Source organism: Phyllobates terribilis, unplaced genomic scaffold (genome assembly GCF_046119375.1).
Source record: "Phyllobates terribilis strain yellow unplaced genomic scaffold, ASM4611937v1 Scaffold_3__8_contigs__length_932513732, whole genome shotgun sequence".
Lineage (NCBI taxonomy): Eukaryota > Metazoa > Chordata > Amphibia > Anura > Dendrobatidae > Phyllobates > Phyllobates terribilis.
Window position 1 is genome coordinate 502069654 of NW_027362763.1, and position 17565 is coordinate 502087218.

A 17565-nucleotide genomic window follows, 5' to 3' on the forward strand; every position below is an offset into this window, starting at 1 on the left:
CACTCTGTCTTTTAAAGAGGACTAGTGACTTGCTAAGAAAAACTTAAATACCTTGTAAAAGTCCCTATGCTTCCCTAATTCGGCTGAATTTTTCCATTTTGGGTTGTGACGCACCACTGAACAGATATTCACATTTGGGGCTTTTAGAACTCAATCTGTCTCTGTCAATATCTGCTGGCCAAGTCTTCAGAGATTTCTCAGAGTGCGTGCGCCTTCAAATCTCCCTCCCAGGCGCTGGTCATCAGAGGTCATCTCAGATCTAGCAGTCTAAGTCACAGCTAGCTGTGATTGGCAACACAAGGGAGGGAAGGGTGAAAGCACGCGCCCCCAGGGAAGACTCTGAAGAAACACCCAGTTGAACTACAAGCAGAGAATTCACATATTGTGCTTCAAAAGCAATAAAGGTTAGACGGAGTGATGGGGCACAGAACGGAAAAAAGTAGCCGAATAAGGGAGCTCAGGGATTTTTTTTTAGCAAGTCACGAGTCCTCTTTAATGATTCAGAATGAGGATAACAAGGGGCAATGAGCAGCAGAGAAGAGTAACTTACATTTTAAATACACAGAGCAGCTCTTACATTAAAAACCCCAGAGCATTCTTAACAAATGCAAAACTACGCTCAACAATTTTGGCTGCATTACCTTATACACCTTCACAGCTGCCAAGTAATGTTTCAGGTTTTGGTAATGAAATAAATAACTTTTAAGTTGTAAAAAACAAACCTGTCTGAGTTGGAATGATAATTATTTCCTAATCTTTTACAAGCACCCAAACAAAGACAAATTTATTTTATTACATACAGTATGTTTTATTTTATCCGTTTTTTCCACATTTTTTTTACTTTTACCTTCTGGCTGTGGCTCAATAATTTGTTTTTCTTCTAACATCTTTTCTGGCTCTGAAAAAAGTTATTCTTAGTTAAAAGAGCATAGAAATGTATTGAACATGATAAAAAAGTTGCATTGCATAATATGGGAATTGTACTAGATGATCTGGATAATGTCTTTTCATATTGGCAAAATATTGATGGGGAAACTGGTTCATTACAGAATTAAATCAAACTGATAGGAAAAATCATAAATATAAATTGTCAAAATCACAGTAAATCTTTAAATCCTCTTTGTAATTAAAATATTAGTTGCAAGCAATTTCAAACCTACCAGATTTAATATTAGTAATAAATTAGTCACTACTTAAAATACTCTTATTTAAGAATTGTAAGCCACTAATTATATAAAAAAATTACCACCTTGGAGCATTTTTGATGTTTCTTAAAAGAAGTCAAAAGACATACAGGTACACATTTATCAAGATTCATGTGACCATGAACATTAAAATATTGGTAATGAAGGATATGAATTATGACAAATCCCCATTTTTAACACTAGGACTACTGGACTCGTGACCCCGCCTAGAACTACTGAAAGGAGTCATTTTGACTCCTTGCTTGTTTTCGTTTATTTTTAGAGTTTCATTTGTGGTTATTTATTAATAATTATATTTTTTGTAATGTATTATTATTGTGAGATCCAACAGCAATGCTTTTGATTGTTTTTTTTCTGCTTTTCTTATTTTTCTACAGAAAATAACAATAATTATAATAGACGTTTTTCAAACATTTTTTTTTATTCAAGTGCACACATATAAACAACAACTGAAGAACAAAAAGCAGAGAAAATGTAGGTGGAGGAGCATAAAAATGAAAATATGGCGCAGAATTCACCTTCTAAACATTTGGTGTTTCGCATTTTAGGCATTGCCTTTGATTTATGGCAGTACATTGCCCACACAAAGACTTACCACAAGTCTTACAATTTCCGACAGATCTATTTTTCTTGCACTTTTCTTTGATCTGGCAAAATTTTGTTTGAACCATCACTTCTGAGCATGTAGAAACTTGGGACGTGGAACCCTTTTCCCTATCTGTGACATAAGGACCACTCAACTCTCTCACAAGCGTTTGCAAAAATGCCTTGCGTGACATTTTTTGGTGGGTAATCTCCTTGAATATTATCCATGCATTTATACCCGCAAAGTCTAAGGCATTTTCAAATGCATGAACAGGCCATCTCCTTGTGCATGTTCGTGTGGTATATTTTCGTGCCATCTGATCCACTACATCTACTCCATATTTTGTTTCATTGTAAAACTTTACCGTTTCTGGAGTTTTTTTAGCGGAATCAGACGCAACAACAACATCTGGATGGACGGAACTCAAAATGACAACATTTTTGTTGGGCTTTCCTTGATATACTGTAAGTGTAAAATTGTCTTCATTTCTAAACACTTTAGTGTTGTACAATTCCTCTTTCATGGATTTTATTTCTTTAGGCACTTCTCGCCTTATCTTGTTCAGTGTTCCCACGATGGTTGTTCCTTTGCTTTTTAGCTGTTTAGCTAATTTTACTGAAGTAAAATAATTATCGGTTGTAACATTGCGACCTTTTTTCAAAAACGGGTCCAATAACTTCATTACCACATGGTCAGCTAAACGGTCCTCAGCACGGCGTGTGTCATCTTTGCCTAGATAAGGGAAGCCATTTGCCAGATATTTGCTCCTCTTATCAACAGCTAGCCAATATTTGTGGCCATATTTAGCTGGTTTGGAAGGCATGTACTGCGTGAATGGACACCTAGTTTTGCTTGGGAAAAGTTGCTCATCCACCGTTATGTATGGGCCAGGTTTGTAACACGCAATACAATTTTCAATAAACCTGTCCCACACAGTAGAAAATAGAGCAAACTTGTCCGTTTGCAGTCTCTCCGATCGAGTAGATTTCTCATCAAATCTGAGAAACCTCATAATTTCAACAAAGCGGTCCCTAGACATTGTCGCTTTGCAAAACGGTATTCCCCAGTCATTACACCAAATACTGCTAATCGAGTGACGGTTCGTGCCAGATATTCCACGAGCATAGAATATCGCAATGAATGCATCTAGCTCCTCATCAGATAGAGTAAACTGTAAATTATTGTTCCTGCATGCTTCTGCAAGCGTACAGTTCTTTATATGTGTCAATATATATGAATCAAAAAATAAACGCCATGCGCTCAAAGGACTATCGATAATGATATTTCTTCTGGCGTATCCTGTAGGGCCAGGTGCTTCTCGAAGAATATTTTGGCTGTCACACCTATCAGGCAAGTGTTCTCCAATTTCAACAGGTTTCCATTGAATACCATCCGCTGAAACTAGTATTCCTTCAGATTCGCCTTCTCTGGTGTTTGTTGTTGCATTACCTTCGCCGCCATCGTTATCTGTTGTTCTTTCATTTCTGGGACGTTTTGCTGATTTTTTCTGTCCACGACCAGAAGGATGGTCACGAGGCAACATAACTGCATGAGCCCGATCCCCAGTTGATGTGTTTGGAATATCTGTAAAAAAGTTTATGAATATTTAGAATTTTTGTTTTGTAAGGGTCCGTGCACACTGGCTGGATTAGCGGCGGAATATCCGACCTGATATTCTCACCACAATCCGGCCCGTACCTGCCCGCTCAGGTACAGAGCGGAGTTTCATACCTGAAGCTCCGCTCCGAACCCCGGGCTGGAGCCGCTGTCTGGGACGGAGCCGTGCTCGCGCGTAAGCCAGCGCTGCTCTGTCCCTGACAGCGGCTCCAGCCCGGGGTTCGGAGCGGAGCTTCAGGCATGAGCGGGCAGGTACGGCCTGTATTGCGGCAAGAATATCCAGATGGCTATTCAGCCAGAATTCTGCTAGTGTGCACAGGCCCTAACTCAGTGTGTGGAAGAACAAATAAATACACATAACTACTTACCTTCTGGATTTGTTCCTTCTGAGTCTTCAGATTCATTTTATATGTTCTGAGGAATGAAATCTTCATCACTGTCAGAATCAAATACATGTTCCTGCAATTCGGATTCCGATTCATCCTCCGGTATGGATTGCAAAGTAGCCAGAATATCCTGAGGCTTTATCAAACGTCTTCTCTCCATATTCCTCACAAATTCCATAATTCTATATAGTTCCCTGCTGAAAAATAGAAATGAAATGAAAACTAAAAGAAATAATAACTGTTCTGCCACCTTCAAAAGTAGGTGGGCTGAATCAGTTGACAGACAGCTAACCTATTTCATAACAATTCATACCTGTATGAGTCTTCAGAGCTCGTATGTCTGCGTCTGTTCTCTTTGTCTCTTCAGCTGAACTGAAAGTAAAGTTACTATCCAGAATACTGTCTCCTGCTAGGACCTTAGAAAAACACCACCCTTCATTAGCATAAGATAAGAGCCTAGAGTAAACAAGCTATTTTGTTCAGCATTACACATTAATACAAGCAGGTAAAACACAAGGAAAATGTGAAAAGTTGACATGTAAGTTGAACTACATCTATATGAACATCAGGGTAAATAAGACAGAGTGAAAAAATTATGCACAAAACTTTATAGCAACATTTAGTGACAAAAGGACCTCAAAATATAGTAGGGAGTCAAAATGACTCCCTTCAGTAGTTCTTGGTAAATTTTGAAAAAAACGCGCAAATTTTTCACCAAAATTATTTATTCTCACAAAATCTTTTTTCACATCATATTTGAGGAAAAGTCACCGAGTTTCAAGCCGGAATTCTGAAAAATGTAGTCACAGAAGAGAAATAAAAAACGAAAGGAGTCAAAATGACTCCATCAGTAGTTCTAGTGTTAATATAGATGATAAGCTGATTACCATGTAGTTGTCAGATGTAACATCCATTGATCAAATATTATCACCCTAGGAAATGATAGGCAGCCATATTATTACATGGTGCCATTCAAAGTATTCCATTAAAATGTCTATTAACTATGTAAGCGATGCATGTAAGGTCAACCTTTCTACAGAATTAATAATAATTATTTAATATAACATGTACAATAAATAATATGTGATGAAATAAAGATGTCACCTGCAACTGGTGGAAGTGGTTTCTCATGTTCAATTTCTATTTTAGTTTCTATAATGGGAACAGCTACTTTTTCTTCTTCCTTTTCAAGTTCTGGGGAAGAACAGTGAACAATTTGACTTATTTTATGATTTTTTCTACATATACGATAAATCCGGCATAAAACGTATGAATTATACCTATAACTTTTTCCAAAACTTTCTCTTCTTTTTCCTTTTCAGCTTCTGAAATAAATTTAGGTTATCAAAAACAAAATATCATTAACATACCAAGAGAGTAATTTTAACTGTTAAATATTTTATATAGCATACTTGTAGCAAAAGATGCTTGTATCTGCCAAGTAATGGGAACTCGGGCAATGAGCAAATGTAAACATGACTGAACAAAGTTCTCTTATTCTGTTGCTTATATTTTGTGTGATATCCTATTCTATTAATGTATTTATTTAAAGTTAGAAAGTTAATAAAAATAGGTTACTACTCGGTGGTTTACAGCCTCGATTTTTTGTCTGTGATATTTTGCTAAAAGGGTATTTGGTACAGTATGCCTTTGAGGGATACTTGCAATGTCCTCATGCAATGCTTAGCCTGCTATTAAAGAACAGAAAATAATAATATTCTGTTACTTTCAATATTGAAGTGTATAGAGCAACATATCCTGCTAAATGAGCCAATGAAATGTCAGCTTCAAGCATTTAAGCTTACATCCACAATCATAAACAAATTCATAATATATTTTTATATTTCCAATAATTAATTGTACCTGTTGGTAATGGTACAGCAACTTTTTCCTCTTCTTTCTCCTTTTCTGGTTCTAAAAGAAATAAATCATAAGTAATATGATGCATTGTATTATTTATATCTATCTATCGCTCTCTCTATTATCTATCTATCACATATCTATATATGTATCACTCTCTATCTATCACATATCTATCTATTGCTTTCTATCTATCTATCTATCTACCTACCTACCTATCTGTCTATCTATTATCTATCTATCTGTCTATCTATCTATCCAATTAAGATAAAGGCAGCACTCCAAATTTTAAAAAGAAATTCTGTGATTTATTGACACAAAGTCATAGTGGCAGTGTTTCGATCCAAGTGAGGAACTTTTTCAAGCTGTACAAGCTTCATTAAGTGAACAATAAATAGGTGCATCAATTATGCATATAATAATAGCAATTTTAAATTTCAACTACAAAAATACATATATATATATATATAATACATAATTGTACAGCATTCCATTCATATATATTTAATGCATCATATTAGTTAATTCATATTGTGCAAAAAGTGCTTATATTTCCATAAGTATCCTAATTAGTAACTTATCCCACCTGTGCATATATTTAAATATGATAACTCACCTCACTGATAATTTCATAATATATGTAGCCGCGCTGCATTCAGCGTCTCTCTCGAGTGACTGCGCATGTCCACCATCAGTTAAAAACAGAGACTAATTGTCTAGTGATGGGTGAACCCCTTTATTAAAAGTTCGGGTAGCAGAACAGTACCCGAACTCAAACCTGAACACGGACTCCATTTACATGAATGGGGGATCCGAACACCAGGTGTTTACCACACTGTCATGTGCATGACAGCACGATAAACACTGCCTCTGATCAGCAGTAAGATCATTGCCACCAATCAGAGTGCTGCGGTTCCAACCTGACACTCCAGCATTCAACAGTCCGGCACTATAGCTACCGTGAGACCAGGTGGCTTGAACTCATGTAACCTTTTAGGCTACCAGAATTCAAAGCCACCGGGTCTCCCAACATGGAAACTGATGGGAAACTTTGAGGTATGTTTAAAGTTCACTGCACTTTCCATCTTCTGGAACAACTGGAGGCTGTGAACTAAGCTTACCTTGGGTATATATTATACTGTAGCAACATCTCAAGACATCAGCCAGGAAGTTAAAGCTTGGGCTGTAATGCTGTAATGGGTCTTCCAAATGGACAATGACCCGAAGCATACTGCCAAAATGGTAACAAAGTGGCTTAAGGATAACAAAGTCAAAGTTTTGAAGTGGCCATCACAAAGACCTGATCTCAATCCTATTGAAAATTTAAGGACAAAGCTGAAAGGGCAGGTGCAAGCAATGTGACCCCAAATGACTCCATTTTCACATTCTGTGCAAAATAAAAAAGTCTATTGATAATGCTGTGTGGCACCCCAGGGGTCTGGTTTTCCACAGTAATGTAATGTTATGTCTGAGAGCAGGTGGGAGGTCCTTTGGTCAGGGATCCTGTGCATGCCACACCTCCTGCCCAGTCTTGGGAGGGGAAGAACTTCCCCTGTATAAACCCGGGGCTGAGGCAGGGTGAGTCAGACAAGTGGAGTAGAGACAAGAAGCAGCATAGGAAACAGCAGAGTTACAAGGAGTCAGGGGCTGGCAGCTGCAGAGCTCGCCCTGACTAAGAAGACTTCTTTCCGGACCCGGAGTCCGAGGCTGTGGGGACTAACTCCTACCCAGCAGCAGAATCCGTCAGGCAGGGGATTTCAGGTCCTCTGGCCCAGAAGCCCGAAGGCACGGTCACACGCGTGGGACCAGCACCGCCATCGTGGAGCGGAAGCCATTAGAAGGCCCCGAGTCACCGGCCATACGGGTGAGCACCACACGGTACACTCAGGGACGTGGGCTACTTACATCAGCTTCTAGCAAGGTAGCCAGAAGAGTACAGTCAGTTTGGGAGGCCTACAACTACGCCTGGCCAGGGGAGATCCCATCTGCTCAAGGACTGACCAGGCCCCGTTCGCTAGCAAGTACTCCGGGAGGGTCTATCGTTGTTACCAGTAAAGACCCTGAACTACACCGTACCGTCTCTGAGTGGTTCCTGCTACCCCCATCATCCACGTCGGCTGCCCTGAGACCATACCCCTCCCGTTGGGGGTTATACTATCACGCTGCATAATCCTACCATCGGCCTCAGCGGTCTGCCCCGCAGCAGCAGCTCCCTGGCTGCACTCAACGGGTGGCGTAGTCAACCATCTACCGCTAGTACATCGCCGCTCAGTTTGACTCCCTGGGCACGGACCGGGTCGCCGCCACGAGACTACAACCCTCAAGAGATCCGGCTCCGGGTAAGCTCCCGCGTGCGCAACGCAGCGCGACACAGGCCCAGGGGCGCGTCAACTTTGGCGTAGTCGGCAGGATTTCGTGCCCGCAACCACCGGGTACTGCGTGCCTGAAAAGCAAAGACTGTTCAAACTTACCAGTGGTGAAGATTCCCGCTATCCGTGGAGGTTTCCCGCCATCCGGCGCCATCTTCTACCTTCTTCCCGCCATCCGTGGAGTTTTCCCGCCATTGGATGCCATCTTGAGGACGCCGCGCGGGAAGAAGAGGGGCGTGGACTCCGAAAGCGCGCGAGAACTGAAGCCCCGCCTCACGTCCGGACGTTGCGTAAGGTCCTGGAAGGAGCCCAGCAGACGCCGACGTCACAGGAGCGCGACGGAAGGTCCTCAACCCTGACGATCCACTGCGGAGCCGCGGCCTACGGAAGAGGATCATCGCAAGGTAGGCCACGGTCCACTAGGGGGGAGGAAGATGTCGGATACGGAGGAGAGCTTCACTGCCTCAACCCCCGCCAGCGCTACCGCTGCTGCAGTTATGCCCTTCACCATGCCCTATATCCCGGGAGCAGCTTGGCTACCCCAGTACTCAGGGGAGTCACATACCCTGCATGACTTTAGAGAAAAGCTGGATAGCCTCTTCCAGGTGTACCCCCTCACAGAAGAGCAAAAAGTGAGCATCCTGGTGGCCCAACTAACAGGGGCAGCCAAAAGGGAAGTAAAATCCTGGCCACCTGGGAGGAAGACTGTCGCAGGGATACTAACCCGGCTGAAGGACACCTTTGATACCCGCACCTCAGCCGAGATTAAGCTTAGATTCTACGGGTGCAAGCAGCGAGCGCATGAGAGTATAAGGGACTATGCACTAAACCTACAAGAGGCCCTGAGGGCCATAAAGCAGACCGACCCTGATGGGGTGGGAAACGAGGACAGGCTGTTGACTGAACAATTTATAGAGGGTTTATATTGCAATGCCCACCGAACCCAGTTGCGGGCAATGGCCTTACAGGATCCCCATCTGGACTTTGCACAGTTCAAGGACAGAGCCATCCGGGTGCTCCGAGAACCGGCACCAGGTGGCGTTGTGACCCACAGACGCCCCACTACCACTTACTACCAGGAGGCGGCGCCCTTGTCAGCAGGGCCTGTGGGAGCTGATGCGCAGGCTTTGGACAATGACCCGGCTCCAGACCTACACCATCAGGTCCAAGAGCTAGCTAAGAGCGTTGCTGCGCTAACCCGAACTGTGCAGTCTTTACAGGTTTCCACCCCAGGGAAGATCCAGCTGGCATCCGGACCGGAGGACATCCCGTGGCGTCGACCAAGGAGGACCCCACCGGCCAGAGGAAGACCCAGTGACCGATACAGTGAGGACGGACGACCCATCTGCCGCCGCTGCAATCAACCCGGACATATGGCAAGGTACTGTTCTTTAAACGGGCACAACCTGGGGTAGAGGGCCAACCCCCAGGAAAAAGATCACCAGGCCCATCGAACTGGCGCGACAGATATGTGGGAGGACGTCCAGTCTTGCCTGTGGTACTGGATGGCATTCCCATGAGTGCCCTACTGGACACCGGGTCACAGGTCACCACCATCCCGTACGTGCTCTTCAAGCAGTACTGGAATGACTCGGATATTACCCGCTACCCCGACGACGACTTGAGTATCATCGCCAGCAATGGTCAGCCCGTGCCACAGATCGGATTTAAAGAGGTGACCATCAAAATTGGTAGAGTCGAACTGGCCGCACAGGGACTGATCATTGTAGATATTGATAAACATGAGAGTCACCCAAAAATAACTCTAGGAACTAATGTAATTGAAAATTGTCTTGCAGAGGTGATTTTCCTTTTACAGCAGGTTGCCAAGAATGCCAGCTCCGGCGAGCAGCGGGTGCTCCAGAAAGAGATCCGGGCACTGATGCAACGGCAACAAGTGGAACTCTCCGGCGGTGAGATTGGTAGCGTAAGAATGTGTGACCCTTTTCCTATTGCCCTGCCCCCAAAAAGTGAAATGATGATTTGGTGCCGGGCAGCTATTGGTCTGAGAGGTAGAGATTACCAGGCAATGGTAGAACCAGTTTACTCAGACAGTAGGCCCACCATTTTGACAGCACGGGGGGTCGTCAATGTACGCCATGGGAGGGTGCCCGTTCGCATAATAAATATCGGGGAGAGGGAAGTGTACCTGCCCCGGTATGCCACGCTAGCCAAATTATATATCACTAATCAAAATTCTATACAATCTGTGGAACCCTTGCCTCCATCTCACCCGGAGGAAGGTAACGGCTCTAAGAAAGACATGGAGGACTGGTGTCAGCAACTACATCTGGGTACTGACTCCACTCCCTCACATCAGAAACAAGGAGTCTATCGGGTGGTTCAAGAGTATGAGAGAGTGTTTAGTAAACACCCGTTAGACTTCGGGCGAGTCAAGGGGGTAGAACATCGCATCCCCACGGGAGATCATCCTCCCATAAAAGAGAGGTATCGACCCGTACCCCCTGCACATTACCAACACGCCAAGGGGATGCTTAGAGACATGAAGGAGGCTGGGGTAATCCGGGATAGTTGTAGCCCCTGGGCAGCCCCATTAGTTTTAGTCAAAAAGAAAGACAACACCATGAGGATGTGTGTAGATTACCGGAAAATCAACCGTATCACACACAAGGATGCGTACCCCTTACCAAGGATAGAGGAGTCATTGGCTGCTTTAAGATCTGCTAACTTCTTCTCTACCTTGGATCTCACTAGCGGGTACTGGCAGGTTCCTGTAGCAGAGGCGGACCGGGAGAAGACCGCATTCACCACCCCGATGGGACTTAGCGAGTTCACCTGCATGCCGTTCGGACTCTGCAACGCACCAGGAACCTTCCAACGCCTAATGGAGTGTTGTCTGGGCCACAGAAACTTCGAGACGGTCCTGTTGTACCTGGACGATGTCATCGTATATTCCAAGACGTATGAGGACCACCTGAAACACCTGGCGGAAGTGTTCGAGGCTCTGGTGAGTTACGGCCTAAAGGTGAAACCCTCCAAGTGTCACCTCCTGAAACCAAAGGTGCAGTACCTGGGACATGTAGTGAGCGCTGACGGAGTGGCTCCCGACCCTGATAAAATCACCGCAATTAAGGAATGGCCAAGCCCCTCCAGCGTAAAAGAAGTGCGGCAGTTCCTCGGGTTGGTAGGCTACTACCGAAGGTTTATTCCCGGTTTCACCAAAAAGGCAGCACCTATGCAGGACCTCCTGATAGGCCAGTCCCGGAAGGCCAAGAACCAGAAGCCGCCCTTCAAATGGGAAGAGCTGGAAGAAGAGTCCTTCCGCCAGCTGAAGATGGCCCTCACGGGGGACGAAATCCTGGCGTACCCGGATTATAGCCAGCCCTTTATCCTCTACACCGACGCCAGTAACATCGGGCTAGGAGCCGTACTGTCCCAGATCCAGCAGGGGAAGGAACGAGTAATCGCCTACGCCAGCCGAAAACTGCGACCCACCGAAAGGAACCCCGAGAATTACAGCTCATTTAAGTTAGAGTTCCTGGCCGTAGTATGGGCAATCACTGAGCGCTTTAAGCATTACCTCGCTTCTTCCCGGTTCACCGTGTACACGGATAACAACCCGCTGACACACCTGGACACGGCAAGACTCGGTGCCCTGGAGCAGAGGTGGATGGCCCGTCTGTCCAACTACGAGTTCACAATTAAATACCGGGCAGGACGCTCCAATACCAACGCGGACGCCCTGTCCAGGATGCCCAACCTGCCGGACGGAGGAGAAGATCCGGAGGGACTGGAAGAAGTTGAACTCCCTGCGTTCCACCGTCATGGGACTATTCAGTATTCCCACCGGGTAAGGAGTAAGCAGGCTGCTACGTTGAACCCCTTACCCCACTACAACTGGGCGGAAACGCAAGACAGCGACCCTGCCGTCCGACTGGTGAAGGAGATGCTGACTCGGCCGGAGGCTCGCCTTGAACCAGACGCTCCGGAGGAAGCCAAACAACTATGGGCAGAGAAGAGTCGACTGTTCCTTTACAAAGGGAAGTTGTGCCGCAGAATGGTTAACTCCCGGACGCATGAATTACTCTGGCAAGTAGTGGTGCCACGAAGAGACGCAGCCATGGTGATGGAGGCATACCACGACGGAGCTGGACACTTTGGGTGGAAAAAGCTGGAGTTCCTGCTGCGCGAGCGGTTCCACTGGGTAGGCATGAGGGGAACCATCGAGAAGTGGTGCAGAGATTGTGGCCCGTGCAACCTGAGAAGGAAGGACCGAGCCAGCCAGAAGACTCCCCTGCAGTCCATCGTCACCCGGCAACCGTTGGAACTGGTAGCCTTGGATCATGTAAAACTGACCCCAAGCAGAAGTGGCTACGTCTACGCGTTAACCATCGTGGATCATTACTCCCGGTTCTTGGTTGTCGTCCCCGTCAAGGACTTAACGGCTCAAACAGCAGCTAGAGCCTTCCAGCAGCACTTCTGCCGTCCACACGGGTACCCGGACCAAGTGCTGACGGACCAGGGACCTGCCTTTGAAGCGGAGGTCTTTCAGGAATTCTGCAATCTGTATGGCTGCCGGAAGATAAGGACGACACCCTACCATCCGCAGACTAATGGACTTTGTGAAAAAATGAACCAGGTGGTAATGGATCTTCTAAAAACGTTGCCCCTGGAAGAACGCAGTCTGTGGCCTGAAAAGTTGCCCGATCTGGTGGACCTATACAACCACATCCCGGTAGGTTCCACCAACTGTACCCCGGCTTACCTAATGAGGGCAAGACCTGGTAAGTTACCTGTTGACCTGGAAATGGGAGTCCTGACCCCCGAGGACACTTCACCAGAAACAGACTGGGACACAGAGAGGCAGCAGCAGTACCGGAGAGTACAGGAGAGCGTGGAGCGAAGTCTCTGTCAGGCTAGGGAAAGACAAGAGAAAACTTACAACCAGTATGCTCCCGCTGTTCCCCTGGTACCCGGAGAGCAGGTCTTGAAGAGGAAGAGACGGCTCCACAAGTTGGACGACCAGTGGGAGAAGGACCCGTACACCGTACTGCCCTCAAGCCACGAGAACCCGAAGGTCTGTACCATCAGTAAAGACGGAGGGGAAACCACAGCCATTGTATCCCGGGACCACCTGAAGAAGTGTCCCGAACAAATGAGGAACCCTGAAGAGGAACAAGAAGACCATCGACCCGTGGAAGAAAGGGAAGATATGGTTAGTACCGTGCTCGGGGACTTCCCTCAGTCTTGGACTCAAGTCAATGGTGCAGTTGTGGTACCCGTACTCACCTTCCTCCAACCATCATCCCAAGAACCTACGGAGCAACGGGTAGAGCTGGAAGAACAGCCGGTCCAGGAGGCAGAAGACTCCACACAAGCAGAACAGGAGAATCAACCCTCTGCTTATAGTGAGCCTGCCGTACCCCTAGTGAGACAAAGAGTCGGTAGACAGCTGCCCAGTTTACCCTTGACAGCTCCTACACCCTGTAGTTCAGGGCCAGACAGTCAGCTCCGTAGGTCCACTCGGGCCACTAGAGGCCAGTTACCCGCACGCTGGAGAATTTGAAGTGTATAAATTGTTTTATTTATGTTTTTCTGTGTCTTGTTGCTTGTGTATAATTTTGTGTTTCTAGTTATTTTTAGGGATCCTTGGTGGATTTACCGGGAATCCTTGTACATAGTTGGAGCGTAACCCAGGATGGACTAGAGACTGTTAAGGACTCGGGGTAGGACAGACCCCTACCTGATTACGTCTCCCTGTGTTGGTGAAATGGACACCTTGCTTTCTTCAGAGACTGCACCCGGTTGCGGACACGCCGTAACCATCTTTATATGTTTTCTTATTGTATTATTAATGTTTTTGCCTTGTTATGTTTTTCTAAATGTGTTTAGTCCCGGAGTACTAAATTTCACTAGGGGGGAATGTGGCACCCCAGGGGTCTGGTTTTCCACAGTAATGTAATGTTATGTCTGAGAGCAGGTGGGAGGTCCTTTGGTCAGGGATCCTGTGCATGCCACACCTCCTGCCCAGTCTTGGGAGGGGAAGAACTTCCCCTGTATAAACCCGGGGCTGAGGCAGGGTGAGTCAGACAAGTGGAGTAGAGACAAGAAGCAGCATAGGAAACAGCAGAGTTACAAGGAGTCAGGGGCTGGCAGCTGCAGAGCTCGCCCTGACTAAGAAGACTTCTTTCCGGACCCGGAGTCCGAGGCTGTGGGGACTAACTCCTACCCAGCAGCAGAATCCGTCAGGCAGGGGATTTCAGGTCCTCTGGCCCAGAAGCCCGAAGGCACGGTCACACGCGTGGGACCAGCACCGCCATCGTGGAGCGGAAGCCATTAGAAGGCCCCGAGTCACCGGCCATACGGGTGAGCACCACACGGTACACTCAGGGACGTGGGCTACTTACATCAGCTTCTAGCAAGGTAGCCAGAAGAGTACAGTCAGTTTGGGAGGCCTACAACTACGCCTGGCCAGGGGAGATCCCATCTGCTCAAGGACTGACCAGGCCCCGTTCGCTAGCAAGTACTCCGGGAGGGTCTATCGTTGTTACCAGTAAAGACCCTGAACTACACCGTACCGTCTCTGAGTGGTTCCTGCTACCCCCATCATCCACGTCGGCTGCCCTGAGACCATACCCCTCCCGTTGGGGGTTATACTATCACGCTGCATAATCCTACCATCGGCCTCAGCGGTCTGCCCCGCAGCAGCAGCTCCCTGGCTGCACTCAACGGGTGGCGTAGTCAACCATCTACCGCTAGTACATCGCCGCTCAGTTTGACTCCCTGGGCACGGACCGGGTCGCCGCCACGAGACTACAACCCTCAAGAGATCCGGCTCCGGGTAAGCTCCCGCGTGCGCAACGCAGCGCGACACAGGCCCAGGGGCGCGTCAGCTGCATCCATAAAAATCAGATTTTTCAAATTATAAAATTATATATTTTCAATCATCCCGAAAATGATATAAAAATAGATCAAATTAATTAATTATATAAAATATCAGCTCTCCCCAACCTGTACATTCATAGAATATGCATTTTAATAACATTTGTCACACAATTGAAACAGCACTTTAATGCTGCATTTCAGACAACCAATTCAATACATGGTTCTTCCTTCTGTTTACATTGTAAAAAAGTAGTACCTGTTGGTAATGGTGTTATCACTTTATCTTCTTCTTTTTCAGGTTCTGAAATAACAGTTTTGTATTATTACCTGTTATGGGGACGGTTGCAAACAACTTTATTAATAATGGAAAGCAACCGAACCCGGGGTCCGCGATGCAGCCTGGAAGACTGCGGCTGAACACCTTCCGGGTAGAAGGAAAAACAACCAACTAATATATCAATCCCTCCCGTGTTACTGCACACCGGGACAGGAATTGGTATTCGCACTCTCTCTGTTAACAGCACGAGAGATGTGCGACAGATAATTTAGCCGTAGCCCTGTTAACTGCACAGAGGCTACGCAGTAGGCGCTAGGACGTGTGTGTGATTCATGCCGGCGTATATGTGCTCCCAGCCGGCATGATACCGGACTGCGGAGTATCTCTCAACGTGGTTCACAGGCGGTGCCAGGAATAGGGAGTCCGCAGTCTGCTCGGGTTGTATAGCGACCCCCTTGTCGGAGCCAGACTGTCAGACTAAGCTACCTACCTCCCTCCAGCTAAGGCTGTCTATCCCTCGCTAAACCTGCCTGTCCAAAGCTATAACAGCAAGAGAGCACGTGGAGCCCTAACAAACAAACATCCACACGGTAACACAATCTCAGCTCAATGATCAGAGCGCGCCGCCATGTTTGTGGGCGGGCTATTTAAAGATTAAGCCCTGCCCACGATCGCATTATTGGTGACGTCACCCGTGGCCAATCAGTCGGTGCTAGGTCACCGGATCAGCTGACTTCCAAACCACCAATCACGGTCCGCCATGTCACGGCCATGCTCAGTGCAGTGCATCCTGGACTTAGGCTGTAGTAGCCCTGTTTCCCTCCGCTCCCTATGCTTCACATTGATAGAAACAAAGACCCAAGAGACCACTTGTACATCTCGTGCACCAGCTAGGCGTTGGGACCAATGGTGACGCTGAACAGCATCTGCCCTGGCTGGATCAGAATGGGAGACCACAGAATCCACTGATGATTCTGAACCCATTTCAGATCCAGCAAACACCCGACGCCTAACAATTTCTATTGAAATAAAAGTGCAATGCAACAAGAAAACATGGAGGAGGAAATTCAAGCTTTTTATACGAGTAGTTTGAGATTAAAAAGTCACACTTTTTTTCCACAACATATAATTGTGCAATGATGTTGTGACATTTGGGGTCATATACAGCAAATCTGACACTTTTCTTAAAAGTAGGTGGGGTTTCATGGGAGAGTCAAAGATATCTTCTGTGCTAGAGACTCACTGTAACTTATATCAGCAAGCGGTGTAAAATAAATGGTTATAGGAAGTTTTGCCCCCAGCAGTTCGCCCCCAGCAATTTGCCCCCATCAGTTCGCCCCCAGGTACATTTCGCCCCCAGGAAGATTCGCCCCCGCACGTTTCGCCCCCGGACCGGGGCGAACTGGGGGCGATATGTGTGGGGGTGAAACGTGTGGGTGCAAAACATCCTGGGGGCCAAATGCTGGGGATGAAATGTGCAGGGGCGAAATGTACCCGGGGGCGAACTGCTGGGGGCGAACCATCCAATTCCCAAAATAAATATAGCGAAGTAGAAGTAATACAATTTTACTTTTAATATATCGTAAAAGATAAAAAGCCATAGGCCAATAACATATACAAGCAAATAAACTCATATGTCAAGCCTCACTTTGTATCATAAATATATATCCTCTTAATATTGAGGTATTACACAATCAAAGTGACCTAGACAATAATATAAAAACGTTATGAAAAACTCACTTATTCTTAGTGGAGTCTCAATAACATGAATCCCAATATATGGACCTTTTTGAAGGAAATGAAGAGCGGGGATATTGGTTGGTAGCTCACTGTGAATTATTATCAGTGTAAAATAAAGCAGAAATCTACTGTTCATAGCTGGTGGAGAATCAGATTGTGGCACAAAACAGCCTGAAGATGCACCAAATTCATTAAAGGTGAACCCCTACAGCATGTTTTAGGGGTTAAAACACAGATTTCAGTGATGCCTCTCTTATCGAGGTCTGTGCTGTTGTTTATTTGCATTGATAAAAGCACCAGGAGCTTATCATTGCTGGGAAACAGCAGCGCATGAGTCCAAGTCTGATTTTACCCCTTCTGTGGTAAGCAGCTCACTATCCATAGACATTGTATATATAGAGCCTGGTGTGGGTGGGGTTAGCTTCCTCAGTCTGCTATGTGCTAAATCTAAAAGCTCTGATTGTGTCAGAACTGCTGCACCCAGTAATCTGAGTGATACATCATTGGATTAAGGGTCTCTTTGCCTATATCAGGCTGCTCTCAGACGAGGTAGCAAAAACCTGGTAATAAATTCCTTTTAAGTGGTATCTTAGCATATTTTAAGCCCGCAAACTTTGGAACAAAATTGGTGTATTAACTGCCAATCTAAGCTTATTTTTGCATTTTATCCTAAACTTTT

The 17565-nt window shown here is 46.1% G+C and overlaps 1 protein-coding gene across 50 annotated transcripts in view; it reads right to left on the reverse strand.

The window, feature by feature from the left end:
* Positions 1-17565, reverse strand: part of TRDN (triadin) — a 1346604-nt gene that overhangs the window by 676596 nt on the left and 652443 nt on the right. For all 50 annotated transcript variants that reach the window (XM_073675989.1, XM_073675970.1, XM_073675994.1 and 47 more), the window contains 5 exons: positions 15126-15170; positions 5658-5708; positions 5075-5119; positions 4899-4988; positions 848-898 (listed from right to left, as the gene is read on the reverse strand). In XM_073675989.1, coding sequence (XP_073532090.1) covers positions 848-898; positions 4899-4988; positions 5075-5119; positions 5658-5708; positions 15126-15170 — 282 coding nt within the window. The remainder of the gene's footprint in view (positions 1-847; positions 899-4898; positions 4989-5074; positions 5120-5657; positions 5709-15125; positions 15171-17565) is intronic.